The 15,886-nt window shown below is 43.2% G+C and overlaps 1 protein-coding gene across 1 annotated transcript in view; it reads left to right on the top strand.

The window, feature by feature from the left end:
* The first annotated feature begins 5,359 nt into the window (after positions 1 to 5,359).
* The window catches only part of rhobtb1 (Rho related BTB domain containing 1), a 47,446-nt gene continuing 36,919 nt past the window's right edge, over positions 5,360 to 15,886 (top strand). Inside the window, exon 1 of the mRNA XM_056297406.1 lies at positions 5,360 to 5,548. Within this exon, the coding sequence (XP_056153381.1) occupies positions 5,369 to 5,548 (180 nt within the window). The 5' untranslated portion in view covers positions 5,360 to 5,368. The remainder of the gene's footprint in view (positions 5,549 to 15,886) is intronic.

Raw genomic sequence — 15,886 nt, 5'->3', positions numbered from 1 at the left:
GCAATTTAAAATGCAGTTTCTACTGTTTCTATCAAATTGCAACCCCCCTCCCCCAAGATCAGGTGGAGGGGTCCTCAGGGTAGATCAAAAATACGCAGGGGGTCCAGGACCCCAAAAAGGTTGAGAACCACTGGACTAGCAGATAACAGAGGAAGACCAAGATACACCTTGATCGCTGTATAATTCAGTTATCCTGCAGATACACGACACCGTCCAAGGCAAGCGTATTGGCATCAACTTACTCTTTTCTTCTGACGACTGCGTCAGCATTTTCCTTCACTTGCCTCTCGACAGCTTGGATGTGCTCACCCTGGGTATCAAATTGCGAGTGAGAGTCAGAAGGGCATCGAAGAGGACACTGTTGGAGACTCGTTCCTCGTCACTGCCGCTCACACGTCACTTCCGCTCACTGCGGTGACGTGTCAGCGGCGCTCCCAGCTTTTCAAGGCAGCGGCGGTGAATCCCGCTCTGTCCACCGTGGCTCACGGGTTTGTAAATTCCCTCTCGAACAAAGTGTGCTTACCCGTTTTTATAGGATAAACATGTCACAATGACGAAACCCGAGCTTGAAACATATGTACTGAATTAAGTAAATGTATTTTGCTAGCTCCTGCCAGTGCTAGTCAATGAGCGGGAAGACTAACTCTAGCTAGCAGAGACGCTGTGAGGGGTCACACTCACATACATTCTAGAGTAGTGTTTCTCAACCGGGGGTCCGCGGACCCCTAGTGGTCCGTGGTGTAATTGCAAGGGGTCCGTGAAAATAAAATATCTTTTAAAAAAAAGATCCTATGACATTTATAGAAATAGGATTATTTTACTAGAGGTTCTAGAGGTTATAACGTTAATACGGAACGGCTTACTTTAACCTTACTGAGTGTTTTATATAGCCTTTACATCCATTTCAGAGTACTGTGTTTTATATAGCCTTTACATCCATTTCAAAGTACTGTGTTTTATATAGCCTTTACATCCATTTCAGAGTACTGTGTTTTATATAGCCTTTACATCCATTTCAGAGTACTGTGTTTTATATAGCCTTTACATCCATTTCAGAGTACTGTGTTTTATATAGCCTTTACATCCATTTCAGAGTACTGTGTTTTATATAGCCCTTGCATTCATTTCAGAGTACTGTGTTTTATATAGCCCTTACATTCATTGTAGAGTACTGTGTTTTATATAGCCCTTACATTCATTTCAGAGTACTGTGTTTTATATAGCCCTTACATTCATTTCAGAGTACTGTGTTTTATATAGCCCTTACATTCATTGTAGAGTACTGTGTTTTATATAGCCCTTACATTCATTTCAGAGTACTGTGTTTTATATAGCCCTTACATTCATTTCAGAGTACTGTGTTTTATATAGCCCTTACATTCATTGTAGAGTACTGTGTTTTATATAGCCCTTACATTCATTTCAGAGTACTGTGTTTTATATGGCCTTTACATCCATTTCAGAGTACTGTGTTTTATATAGCCTTCACATCCATTTCAGAGCACGGTGTTTTATATAGCCTTTACATCCATTTCAGAGTACTGTGTTTTATATAGCCCTTGCATTCATTTCAGAGTACTGTGTTTTATATAGCCCTTACATTCATTGTAGAGTACTGTGTTTTATATAGCCCTTACATTCATTTCAGAGTACTGTGTTTTATATAGCCCTTACATTCATTTCAGAGTACTGTGTTTTATATAGCCCTTACATTCATTGTAGAGTACTGTGTTTTATATAGCCCTTACATTCATTTCAGAGTACTGTGTTTTATATAGCCCTTACATTCATTTCAGAGTACTGTGTTTTATATAGCCCTTACATTCATTGTAGAGTACTGTGTTTTATATAGCCCTTACATTCATTTCAGAGTACTGTGTTTTATATGGCCTTTACATCCATTTCAGAGTACTGTGTTTTATATAGCCTTCACATCCATTTCAGAGCACGGTGTTTTATATAGCCTTTACATCCATTTCAGAGTACTGTGTTTTATATAGCCCTTGCATTCATTTCAGAGTACTGTGTTTTATATAGCCCTTACATTCATTGTAGAGTACTGTGTTTTATATAGCCCTTACATTCATTTCAGAGTACTGTGTTTTATATAGCCCTTACATTCATTTCAGAGTACTGTGTTTTATATAGCCCTTACATTCATTGTAGAGTACTGTGTTTTATATAGCCCTTACATTCATTTCAGAGTACTGTGTTTTATATAGCCCTTACATTCATTTCAGAGTACTGTGTTTTATATAGCCTTTACATCCATTTCAGAGTACTGTGTTTTATATAGCCTTCACATCCATTTCAGAGCACGGTGTTTTACATAGCCTTTACATCCATTTCAGAGTACTGTGTTTTATATAGCCTTTACATCCATTTTAGAGTACTGTGTTCTATATAACCTTTACATCCATTTTAGAGTACTGTGTTCTATATAACCTTTACATCCATTTCAGAGTACTGTGTTTTATATAGCCTTTACATCCATTTTAGAGTACTGTGTTCTATATAATCTTTACATCCATTTCAGAGTACTGTGTTTTATATAGCCTTTACATTCATTTCAGAGTACTGTGTTTTATATAGCCTTTACATTCATTTCAGAGTACTGTGTTTTATATAGCCTTTACATCCATTTCAGAGTACTGTGTTTTATATAGCCTTTACATTCATTGTAGAGTACTGTGTTTTATATAGCCTTTACATCCATTTCAGAGTACTGTGTTTTATATAGCCTTCACATCCATTTCAGAGTACTGTGTTTTATATAGCCTTTACATCCATTTCAGAGTACTGTGTTTTATATAACCTTTACATCCATTTCAGAGTACTGTGTTTTATATAGCCTTTACATCCATTTCAGAGTACTGTGTTTTATATAGCCTTTACATCCATTTCAGAGTACTGTGTTTTATATAGCCTTCACATCCATTTCAGAGTACTGTGTTTTATATAGCCTTTACATCCATTTCAGAGTACTTAGTTTTGGTAGTTTGGTAACGTCATAATGTGTTAACCAACCACCATGATTTGTCTCAATGATGTACAGATGTCTAGGCTTTATGTTTTTGTCTCAGATAGCTTAAAAATGGTTAATTTCGCTACCGAACATAAAAATGATAATCTTCCGGGGGAGGCCTTATCATATGCCCATGAAACGTGGTTTTCTTTGCTGAAAACTGTTGTGAAATGGCAGTTTGAAACCGTTTTTTGCCCACGGACCCCCCCCTACAGGGTTTGGACCCCCCAATATAAAACGCTCTCCTACGCCTTTGTTTGGGGGTATTGTTTAGATACTACTGCAGGTAGATCATGTTTTGTAATTAGAATGCAATCCAATCCCAAGTATGAATCCAGTTATGAGTTTCATTTAAGGGGATCTCATCGTTTTGCAGAGGGCCGCAAAGACGAGCTCCAGACTGAAGAGCAGCAGCAGCAGCCGAGTCAGAAGGAGGCTGGAAACTGGTAACAACAATTTGGTGTGACTTTGTGTGTTTGTGTCAAGAGAGTCAAAGAGTGAAGCAGTTTTGATTAGCTAAAATGCTAATGCTACTCATGCCTGTACATTGGAATGAATTTGGTCTATTGAAAATGTCGGTATAAACAGGTCAATGTCACGGTGTACCTTTTAAAGTTACACTGGAATAACAGATGTTCTCATTTTAGCTTATTTTATCATGCCATACACCATTTTGACAATTTGTTAAAAAAGTTTTAAAAAATAAATAAATATTCAAATCGCATTATTTTGACCTCCTGAAAAATATATATAAAAATATAACGCTTGTGGTGATTTAATTGTAATGTGTATCACAAGGTACATGAAAATCCCTGCCAGAGTAGGAGTAAACAACAGTTTTTGGGGTATACATTTCAATTTTTCAATGATTACGACATGTACTTTGAATGTACATAACCAGACTGCATAAAAAAAGCATTATCCAAAAAAATCCATTATCCAAACCGTTTATCCTGCTCCTCAGGGTCACAAGGATGCTGGAGCCTACCTATCCCAGCAGTCATTGGGTGGCAGGCGGGGAGACACCCTGGACAGGCCGCCAGGCCGTCACAGGGCCGCTTCTTCCTTCTCCTCATTCTTCTTCTTTCTTAGACCTAAGAAGGCAAAATAGAGCTTGTTTATCAAAAAACATTTCTGGGGGAGGATCCCCCTGGACTCCCCTACAGAAGTCCCGGATAAGCCCCAAATGTCCTCAAATCCTGGAAACATGCCTGCTAGTCACGGGCCTTCCGAAGTTAGTCGTGCAGCAACTACAGTTCATATAAAATGCAGCAAGCACGGCACGTGTTCTCACCGAAACTAAAAAGTATGAACGCATCACATCTGTTCTTAGAGCTCTGCATTGGCTTCCCGTCCAAACTAGAGTCAATTTCAAAATTCTGTTGCTTGTAGTATACAAAGCTCTGAAGAGGAGGTTTATGGATGTGGTGAGAGAAGACATGCAGGTGGCTGGTGTGAAAGGACGATGCAGTAGGAAGAGATGGAAACGGCTGATCTGCTGTGGCGACCCCTAACGGGAGCAGCCGAAAGTAGTAGTAGTAGTAGTAGTAGTAGTAGTAGTAGTAGTAGTAGTAGAAGTATACAAAGCCTTGCACCTCAGTATATAAAAGACATGCTAATTAGATACAAACCAGCAAGAACGCTCAGAGATCTGATGGCAGTGGTCTTTTAATCCTCCCTAGTACTAACTCTAAAGCAGGGCAAGCTGGCTTTGTATTTATGCCCCAAGTAGATGGAACGCCCTGCCTGAGGACCAGAGAGAGGCCCCCACACTCGACAGTTTTAAAAGCAGGTTAAAAACCTTGCTTTTCACAACAGCCTATGGCTAAGTGCCATAAGAGTGTGTGTTTTGTATATTTTGATGTTTGTATATTCTGCTCCGATTCCTGTATTACTGCACCAACACCTGTTGATATGAATATTTATTTTCCATATTTACACTTCTATGATTGTGTTTCGATTGTAGTCACACTTTCATGTAAAGCACATTGTGTTGCCTGTGTTATGAAATGTGCTATATAAGTAAAGTTTGACTTGACTTGACTACCCTATATGTCTTTTGTGTTTTCTTCTTCATTTTGTGAAAGTACTTAGTTCCATATCTGGCTCGTTTGAAATCTTGGTATGGTTTTTAGTAGTGATTATATTGCTCAAAACATTTTTGGATTGTCATAAATAAGAAAAAAAACAAACATTGGGAGACATTGCATTTTCGTAGTGGGTTCGTTTCATATCTCTAGCAGCAGTCATCTTTTTGCTATGGCGAAACACACCATTGTATTAAAATAGAGAACGTTGCTTTACTCTTTCCAATGTCCTAAATAGGCACATCTGGACTGTGGCATGGACTACGAGCGGCCTAACGTGGAGACCATTAAGTGTGTAGTGGTTGGGGACAACGCTGTGGGGAAGACCAGACTGATCTGTGCCAGGGCTTGCAACACTACCCTCACCCAGTACCAACTTCTGGCTACACATGTACCCACCGTCTGGGCCATAGACCAGTACCGAGTCTGTCAGGAGGTAAGAATGGAACACAGACATATGAACAGACGGAAGAGGAGTACAGGGGAGTGGAGGATAGATGGAAGAGGAGTACAGGGGAGTGGAGAATAGGAGAATAGATGGAAGAGGAGTACAGGGGAGTGGAGAATAGATGGAAGAGGAGTACAGGGGAGTGGAGAATACACAGAAGAGGAGTACAGGGGAGTGGAGAATACACAGAAGAGGAGTACAGGGGAGTGGAGAATACACAGAAGAGGAGTACAGGGGAGTGGAGAATACACAGAAGAGGAGTACAGGGGAGTGGAGAATAGGAGAATCGATGGAAGAGGAGTACAGGGGAGTGGAGAATAGACGGAAGAGGAGTACAGGAGAGTGGAGAATAGGAGAATCGATGGAAGAGGAGTACAGGGGAGTGGAGAATAGACGGAAGAGGAGTACAGGGGAGTGGAGAATAGACGGAAGAGGAGTACAGGGGAGTGGAGAATAGACGGAAGAGGAGTACTGGGGGTTGGAGAATAGACAGAAGAGGAGTACAGGGGAGTGGGGAATAGGAGAATTAGTCCATGGGCCAGAGCCCAAAATTTCCTATTTCGGTACACTCAAGGTGGCAAAACTTACTTATAATTTTTGAAAGGATCCATGTCTGTAGATGATATTTTGGTATGATAACCATTCCTGAGTGGCAGCTGTATCACAGTTATCAGCTCATGAAGTTAACCACCCGCGAAACTAAATTGCATTTTAGACGCTGGTGCATATCCTGGTTTAGCCTGATGGTCAGGACATTTTTCAATGTTCTATAATATTGTCTTTGGTATCATTTTAAAGGGGACCTTCTTAGCTTTCATTCAAGCCCTGTTGTGGATATTTCTCACAAATATAGAGGTCACTTGAGCTCTTCAACCCGTCAATAACACACATCTTTCTGCAATTATCGCCTAAACTATATACTTTCTTTTAGCCCTGTGGCATCTAGGAATATCAGGGACACAAAACACAAAAACTGGAATACTCACAGGACTGTAAAGATTCAGGAAATGTATAATATACCCATACTATTTCATTGTGTGAGGTGATTGTGAACCTTAAATTACAAGGGCATTATTACTAAGAAACTAACTAGACCAAAGCCAGTTAGTCCATGGGTCAGACCAGATATCGATATCACCCAAGGTGACACAACTTCACTGGTGCCATTTTATTTGGTACACTAACAGAAGTAAAATAATACATGATAACCTTTCCAAATGAGCAGCTATTTCATTTTTCTTTCAGGAAACCTGTTTCTGTGCCTCTCACGATTGTGTATTTGCCCAGATTTTTACAAATATAGCATTTCAACACCCCTGGTACTGATTAGCCTAGCTTAAACTCTGGGACAGTTCTTAGTTGGCCAACAACCAAGGATAACCAGTACTGTGTACTTCCATTCATTGTGCTAAGCTAGGCTAACGTGCAGCCAGATAGCTTTCTACTAAACACATATAGAGGAAACTGGTATCTATCTTCTTGTCTCACTCTGGAGAAGATTGTAAGCTAATTTCCCATAATGTTAGCATGTTCTTTTAATGTATATGTTAATATGATTAGTTAAAGTGGCTACGAGGAACTTTCATCTTGTGTTGATTTTAGCGGCCTCATGTGGACAAAATACAGCTGTTGCATAGCAACTAGGTAATGTATCTATTTGTGGCTATGTAAGATAAATAATGGTAATATGACGCTGGTGAAGCAAAGTAAACTTTGTTTTAGTAGTGTTCATACACCTAAGTTACATGTATTTGTTTGTATGTGGCAGGTGAAAACTGACTGAATATGGCCACTGGTGAACAAGCAAGTTTTTACCCAATACCAAAGCGCCCACGGGTGGAGTGCATTATCCACTGTTCTGATGATACAGATAAGCTGGTTTCACTACAAAGTGTCGACTCATGGAGAACTCTGCTCAGGGCAGCTCAGATACGAAATCATGCACCAGTTTTGAAACTGGCAAAATACATTCCTGAGGGACAGATTCCAGCAATCTACTACCACAGAAAGTGTCGCAGTATCTTCACTATGAAGCAAATTCTTGATGGCCTCCTTGCAAAAGAAAAGAAAAGTTGTGTCTCTGCTGAAGAGAAACAATCTAAGAGAGTAGCTCGACATGCTCCAAGTACATCTAGGACTTATGATGCAGAGTGCATATTTTGTCAGAAAAACAGCAAATATTCCAAGAGACAGAATACGAGAGAAGTACTGGTGCAGTGTCGAGAACTGCGAGCTGATGCAAAGATCAGGAGTGCAGCCACAAAGAAAAGGGACAGCAGAATCCTTGCCATTGTGAGTAGAGACCTTGTAGCAGCTGAAGGGCACTACCACAGGTCATGCTATAGACTTTACACCAAAGAAGAGGTTTCCAAAGGAGAGGTTGCCAGCAATGAAGATGATGATGCTGCAGCCCAGTATGAAGCTGCTGTGAATAAGGCATACAATGAGCTGTTCCTCTTCATCAGGATGGAGCTTTTTGGCAATCCTCAAGTGATGACAATGACTGATCTCTCTTCTAGACTGGTAGCTTCAATGAACTCCCAAGGCATTGCCCAAGTCAAGGAATCAACCAAGAAGCACATAAGGCGAAACCTGGAGAGTGAGTTTGCTGGAGCCTTGCAGATATTCCCTGATGAGAAAGGAAAATTCCTCCTCTATCCCGATAACTTATCCATGAGGGAACTTGCCAAAGAAAATCAGTCTCTCAAAAGGGAGCTGCAGACCCTGAAAAGTGTCAGTGAACAAGATGTTATAGCCAAAGCAGCCATCAAATTGAGAGCAGACATTAAAAGTCAAGATGTTCCTCAAACCTGGCCACCTGAAGTCAAACCAGAAGCAGAATGTCCTACCATTCCAGAGTCGCTCATTATCTTCCTGTACTCTCTATTCACAGGCTCAAATGATCCTGATCATGCATCCCAGAGAGTGCAGTGCCTTCTGCAGTCATTTGGCCATGACATAGTATATGCAGTGACATGTGGAAATACCAAGCCTTCCAAGCACATTGTTCTGCCATTCAGTGTCAAATCGTTGACACGAAATGTAGAGTTGATAAACATCCTCAACCGACTTGGTCACAGTGTGTCCTATTCACAGATGGAAGAGATCAACACTGCCCTGTGTCTCCAGAAACTCTCATCATCAGGGAGTGGCATTGCCCTTCCAGCTAACATCCATCCTGCATATTCACAACTTTAGCCTGGGACAATATCGACCGTCTTGAAGAAACTGTCAGTGGTGAGGGAACATCTCACAGAGTCAATGGGATTGCTGTGCAAGCAAAGCCAGTCAACCCACTTCCTGTCCAACCCATGCCCACTGTTCCCAAAACAAAGAAGAGAAGCATTGATGGACCCCCACCAATGTTACCAACTTACAATGCTGGACAACGGGTAGGGCCACCACAAAGCAAAAAGTCAGATGCCGATACTGCAGCCAATACTAAGCTTGCCAGAGAGAAAAACCTTCTTTGGGTCCTAGCACGCATGTCACAACAAGAAGAACAGTCAGTCAGCAGCTGGACAGGCTTCAACATCGTGACTCGAGGAGAGATGACGGTCATCCCCGACAATATAGGCTATCTGCCTACCATCAATGCTCCAGCGACACAAATGTCTACTGTCAACGAGGTGCTTAACCAGTCACTGAGCATCATGCAGTGCTTAGGCCTGAGGAAGATTGTCTGTGTCTTTGACCAAGCCCTGTATGCGAAGGCTGTCGAGATCACATGGAAACACCATGACAAGTTCCATGATATCATCGTTAGGCTTGGGGTATTCCACACCATCTGCACACTGCTGGCAATAATAGGAAAGCGTTTCCAAGATGCTGGACTCAAAGACCTCTGCATTGAGTCTGGCATGATTGCAGAAGGCTCAATTGCTGGTGTTATGGATGGCCGCAAGTACAACAGGGCAGTGCGACTACACAAGCTCCTGTATGAGGCTCTCATGCGACTGACCTTGAATGGTTTCCTGTCCTGGTTGGAAGAAACTCACAGGAATGACATGGTTCACCTGAATGAGACACTGAAGACCATTGACAGCCTTGGGAAAGAAGTCTTACAACATGCTTTGAAGGAGGTCCTCGAGAACAGCTCTTGTACACGCATCATGGATCTATTTGAAGTCTACCGTGAGTTCCTTAGAGGTGGAAACGGCAGCCTCTCGAACTTCTGGATGTCCTATTTGGACATGGTTGAAATCTTGTTGGGGCTCATCCGAGCATCCAGAGAGCATTCGAGCAATGATCCCATGGTGCTTTGCTTATGACAGGATGAATTATGCACGCTACCTCCCCTACTACTACGCCCAGATGTCTGAGCTGCCCATCACACACCCAGATGTGTACACAGAATTCATGGAAGGAGGCTTCTCAGTCCAACTGGGCTCCACCAATCCCTTTGGCCGAATCCCTGTTGACCAAGCTATAGAAGAAACGGTGAACAAAGACACCCAAACAGCTGGAGGGACAAAGGGATTCAGCTTGAAGCCAGGAGCTGTGACCAAATATTATCTCACAGCTGAGTATAGAAGCATGTACCTCAGACAGCTGAGAGACCTGACAGGTCAAGGCAGGTGCAAATGGTCTCATCCAGATCTACAGAGTCCAAGGATCAAGAGAGATGAAGCAGATGTCCAGTCTCTCATGGACCTTATGGAGAATAACTTGCTCAATCCTATGTCCCCTGATGAGATTGATTTGGTTAGCCTCTCCACTGGCAACAGGGCTCCACCTGATGTGACCATAGATCTCTTGAGAGCTCTTGAGAAAGGAGAAGAGGCCTACCAAGCATTCCAGCAAACAAGGTTAGATGCAGACCCACCACCTGTGAAATTCCACGACAAGATGACCAAGCAAAGTCTGAAAACATTCTCCAATGTCAGCACAAAACAAGCTCATGGAAAGAAAGCACAGGATGTGGTTCTGAAGGCAGATAGAAACCTTTTCAGTCACATGATCCTGGTGGCTGAAAGCAGGAAGGTGAATCTGAAGGATGTCCTTGCCTACCCATTGGGCCCACTACCATGGGCACTGGCAAATGCTGATGGGTCCTTACGAAAAACAAACAAGGCTGCACTTGCCAGAGAGCTTGAAAAGAATGTATCTCCTGCAGAAGACATCCCAATCCCATCTACTTCCGTCATTGATGGGATGAGCCTGGTCCAAAAAATGAATGGCAACAACACAACCTTTGCACAGGTGGCAGAGTCAGCCTTGACCCAGGTCCTCCATGAGGGAGCACAGAGTGGGAGGATTGATGTTGTTTTTGATGTCTATCACCAGACTTTGATCAAAGATGCTGAACGACTGAACCGGGGTGGAGACATCACTCTCCAGTACAAGAATCTTGCAGGGGGACACCACGTCCAGCAGTGGAGAAAATTTCTGTGCAGTTCCTCCAACAAGACCAGTCTCATCAAGTTTCTGGTGGAAGAGTGGAAACTCCCACGATACAGAGCTATGCTGCATGCCAAGGTGTTGTACATGACCTGTGAGGAAACCTGCTACAAGTTGACAGAAGATGGGTGTGAGGAAGCAGCAGAACTGCACTCCACACATAAAGAAGCTGACACCCGTCTGCTCCTGCATGCATTGCATGCAGCAAATGCGGGCTCAAAGTCAGTTATCATCACAGCTGAGGACACTGATGTCATGGTGCTTTGTCTTGGCTTCCAGAAGGACATCACCTGTCCCATCTACCAGAAGTGTGGGACTCAGAACCGCACACGGTTTGTCGACATCACCAAACTGGCAAGTTCACTTGGAGACAGCATCTGTGACAGCCTAATTGGCTTACATGCCTTCACAGGCTGCGACACTGTCAGTGCATTCGCTGGTCGAGGGAAGCTGAATGCCCTGAAGATAGTGAGAAAGCACACTTCCTGCCAAGAGACTTTTAGTCAACTGGGACAGACATGGAATGTGAGTGATGAGCTGTTCCAGAAAATTGAGCAGTTCACCTGTCGGATGTATGTTGCTAATAGCAGCACTGCTGAGGTGAACAAACTGCGTTACCAGCTCTTCTGCACCAAAAGGGGAGAGGTTGAGTCCAGCCAGCTGCCACCATGTAGAGACTGTCTCTTTATGCATGTTCAACGAGCCAACTATCAGGCAGCAATATGGAAGTGCTGTCTGCAGGCTAACCCTGTGGTGCCAAGCCCTACTGAGTATGGATGGACAGACGATGAAGGCAAGCTGGCCATTTACTGGATGCGCTCCCCACCTGCACCAGATGTGGTCTTGGAAATGCTAACATGCAAGTGTGTGCATTCATGCAAAATGCCAAGCTGCATGTGCCTGTCAAATGGACTTCCATGCACAGACATGTGCAGGTTACAGACATGCAGTAACCAAAAACAGCAGGATGGTCCAGAACTAGACTTTGAACTTGGGGAGTCAGATGATGAGAGAAACGAGCAGTTTGATGAATGACAGTGTGATGATTCTGATGGAATTACTGTGGTAGTAGTCTATTGATGCACAGGATGTTGATTCTGGACTTGGTTACCCAGAGCTTGATAACAATAATGTAACCATATTCACATATACCCATTACCCTACCCATTACCATTACATATACCCACTAATGATATGGGATTACATGTATCATTGACTAAGTATATGTAAATGTCAATGTTGTTTAAAATATTAAAATAGTTCATTACCTCACTATGGTATTCCTTTTTATCATGTATTTTGATTGTGTATTTAAACAAATGTATAGAGACCAGTTTGTGACCTAACTGGCTTTGGTCTAGTTCTCATTTAAGGCTCACAATCACCTCACACAATGAAATAGTATGGGTATATTATACATTTCCTGAATCTTTACAGTCCTGTGAGTATTCCAGTTTTTGTGTTTTGTGTCCCTGATATTCCTAGATGCCACAGGGCTAAAAGAAAGTATATAGTTTAGGCGAAAATTGCAGAAAGATGTGTGTTATTGACGGGTTGAAGAGCTCAAGTGACCTCTATATTTGTGAGAAATATCCACAACAGGGCTTGAATGAAAGCTAAGAAGGTCCCCTTTAAAATTATACCAAAGACAATATTATAGAACATTGAAAAATGTCCTGACCATGAGGCTAAACCAGGATATGCACCAGCGTCTAAAATGCAATTTAGTTTAGCGGGTGGTTAACTTCATGAGCTGATAACTGTGATACAGCTGCCACTCAGGAATGGTTATCATACCAAAATATCATCTACAGACATGGATCCTTTCAAAAATTATAAGTAAGTTTTGCCACCTTGAGTGTACCGAAATATCGTCTGGCCCATGGACTAAATAGATGGAAGAGGAGTACAGGGCAGTGGAGAATAGATGGAAGAGGAGTACTGGGGGTTGGAGAATAGACAGAAGAGGAGTACAGGGGAGTGGAGAATAGGAGAATAGATGGAAGAGGAGTACAGGGGAGTGGAGAATAGACAGAAGAGGAGTACAGGGGAGTGGAGAATACACGGAAGGGGAGTACAGGGGAGTGGGGAATAGAGTGTAACGATCACAGATGACTAGACTCACTAGCCGGTTGGCTAACGGGTCGGACCCTTTAGTCGACTGGTTAATGTAGTCGCCCGTGGTGCCGCAGCCAGGATGCGAACCCGGGTCTCCCGCACTACAGGCAACTACGTTAACCAGTCGACTAAAGGCTCTGACCTGTTAGCCAACCGGCTAGTGAGTCTAGTCATCTGTGATCGTTACAGGAGTTTACAACATAGAACTCCAGGGTGGACCTTCATAAATATGCTTGCTACTAGCCACACACAGCCAAAATCTGGACCATAAACACAAGAGTTGTGCATATGTTCTGTGGTATAAACAGAGGTTGGGCCTAGTCATTGTTTCCCAAGTCACAAGGTAGTCTCAAGTCTTGGCACTTAAGTCCCAAGTCAAGTCCCAAGTCCTAAACTTTGACGGCTCTATCTGGCGGGTCATAGCGCAGATGAAGGCGCCGACACTAGTTACCAGCACAAGTCCATCTAAGGTGTGGCCAATGCTTTTTTGCTAGTTCTGGAACATGCTGCGCCGACGGTAACCGGGCACAATGGAGGCGCAGTTGTAAAAGGGTTGGATTAGAAGGAACACATTATCAGTAGGGGTGGTGGGGGCTGTCTTTGGCCACAGCCATTCAAAGCAGCTCCTTTCGTTCCCTTTAAAAGCAGCGCGCTCTCTGTCATGACGAGCTACCAGTTTCGTAATGGACGGCAGAAATCCAACCCAGCTGAGGCAGAAGAGCTTCTCCCTAGGAGGGAACTGATGTCCTTGTTCAGGAGGTGCAGAATCGCCAAGTGTGCATACAACAGACATTAACACCAGTTCCACTGTGATATGAGACAACACCCAAACATGATTATGTGACAGGCCCACCGTGTAACATGTCTTCGTCCTCACCAGCATCGTTCTCTCTCTCTCCTGCAGGAGACCTTAAACAGTTGTGGTCACGGATCAGTTAGCCGAGGCAATCAGCTTGTTCCTTCAGATTGAATGAGGTGAACGGAAATATGAAGATTGCCGTCACCATGTCGCTTTCCATGCGTAATGACGCACGTTGACTCTTTTACGTTGGTAGGGTCCGTACGTTTACTTGACCGAAAAAGTAGATTTGTTTTGTTAATCCCGACTAAAACTGAACTCTTTAACGTAAACGTGTTAGTCCGATTGAAATCGTACTAAACTGAATGTCTGGAAGTCGGACTAACGCACCTAGATAACGCGGTTGGGGATGGATTTACTCTGGCATGTACACGCTTCACTTGGCCCCGAACTGGCCTGGGTGCTCTGCGCATCCTCCACAGTTCCCACGGTGGTCTTTCACTCAATAGCAACCAGCTGAAAGGGGGCATATCGCCACCTACCGTACCGGGATCGGAGATACTTCCGTCAATAAATCGATTCTCCCCCGGTTCTTGTATACTGGGACAACGACAGCAGTCCAGTTATGCGGCCTAATCCAGCTATAACCGTAGCGCCACCTAACTGCGCACGTAAACGCAGTCAATGATGCACGTGCAGATATTTTGGTGATTAAAAAGGTTTAGGACAGTAGTCATTAGTTACATTTTTCATGAAATAGGCCGGCATAACAAACACCAAAAGTGGTGTGCATGATTTTGGATAAGTCTACGATTAGTGCAGCTTCACCTAAAGCCCGGAAACTCCTGCACGACGCCTGTGTCTGCGCTAAGACATGATCGGACCAGGCGGGGATGCAGGCCTGATATTTGGTTTCATTTGATACCAAACCAGCACTGCACTGCCTGGTTTTGACTGGCACACCCTGTGCTGCGCCCCCACGCCCACTTCGGTGCATGTCACGGTGAGGCCGGAAATTAGAAAACGCGCCCGGGCGAGAGAAAAACCACCTCGCGCCCGAAGAAATCATCAGTCCGTCTGTGTTAGTGCTGCCGCCAGCTTTGCGCTGTCCAGAAACTAGAACCCTCTACTCCCATTTACTGGCATTTACTACATTTTAAAAGAGTACCAGTTGATACACTAAATTTACGCATGTCATGAATGCTTTTTAAAATTCGTATTCAAAGATGCTGTGTAATAAAGAGCATTTCAAAGCTTTTTATCTTTGGGCTTGGGGAAGGAAACACGTCTCAGGTGTAAAGGCTCAAGTACAAATGACGTCACGAGTCACTGGTGTTAAAAGTCGAGGTTGTGTTACGAGTCTTCCAGTTTTGTCACATCAAATCAAAAGCCATAAAATGTGACTTGAGTCTGACTCGAGTCCAAGTCACGTGACTTGAGTCCACACCGCTGAGTGGCTGAGTGACAAATCCGAGTCCGAGTAGAATTCAGTAGAAAGGACATGAACGTGTGGGTGAATAGAAAGTGTCCAGTTTCTTGGAAAGAAAGGAGTACACGGAGGGATGGACGCAGTAAAAAGCTGGCAGTTTAACAGAGCAGTCTGGTCAGACTGACATGAAGTGCTCCGCTATCTTGCTGTTCAGGTGATCCGGCTTGATTTCATTTCAAAACCTTTTTAATCATCTCACTGTTGTACCGTCTTACTAACAACTACAATGACTCTGCTGTGTATGTTGTGTTTGTGTAAGTATGTATGGACTGGTTTGAGTATGTTGAGAGTACATGTGATGTAGGGCTGTGTACTGGCGAGAATCTGACGATACAATACATATCACGATACAGGGTTACGATTCGATATATCGCGATATATTGTGATACTGTAAGCAAGGTGATACATTGTGATACTGTAAGAAAGGTGATATATTGTGATACTGTAAGAAAGGTGATACATTGTGATACTGCAAGAAAGGTGATACATTGTGATACTGTAAGAAAGGTGATATATTGTG

This window comes from Lampris incognitus, chromosome 17 (genome assembly GCF_029633865.1).
Source record: "Lampris incognitus isolate fLamInc1 chromosome 17, fLamInc1.hap2, whole genome shotgun sequence".
Lineage (NCBI taxonomy): Eukaryota > Metazoa > Chordata > Actinopteri > Lampriformes > Lampridae > Lampris > Lampris incognitus.
The sequence above is the reverse complement of the archived record's forward strand: the minus strand, read 5'-3'. Positions and strand labels throughout refer to the sequence as shown.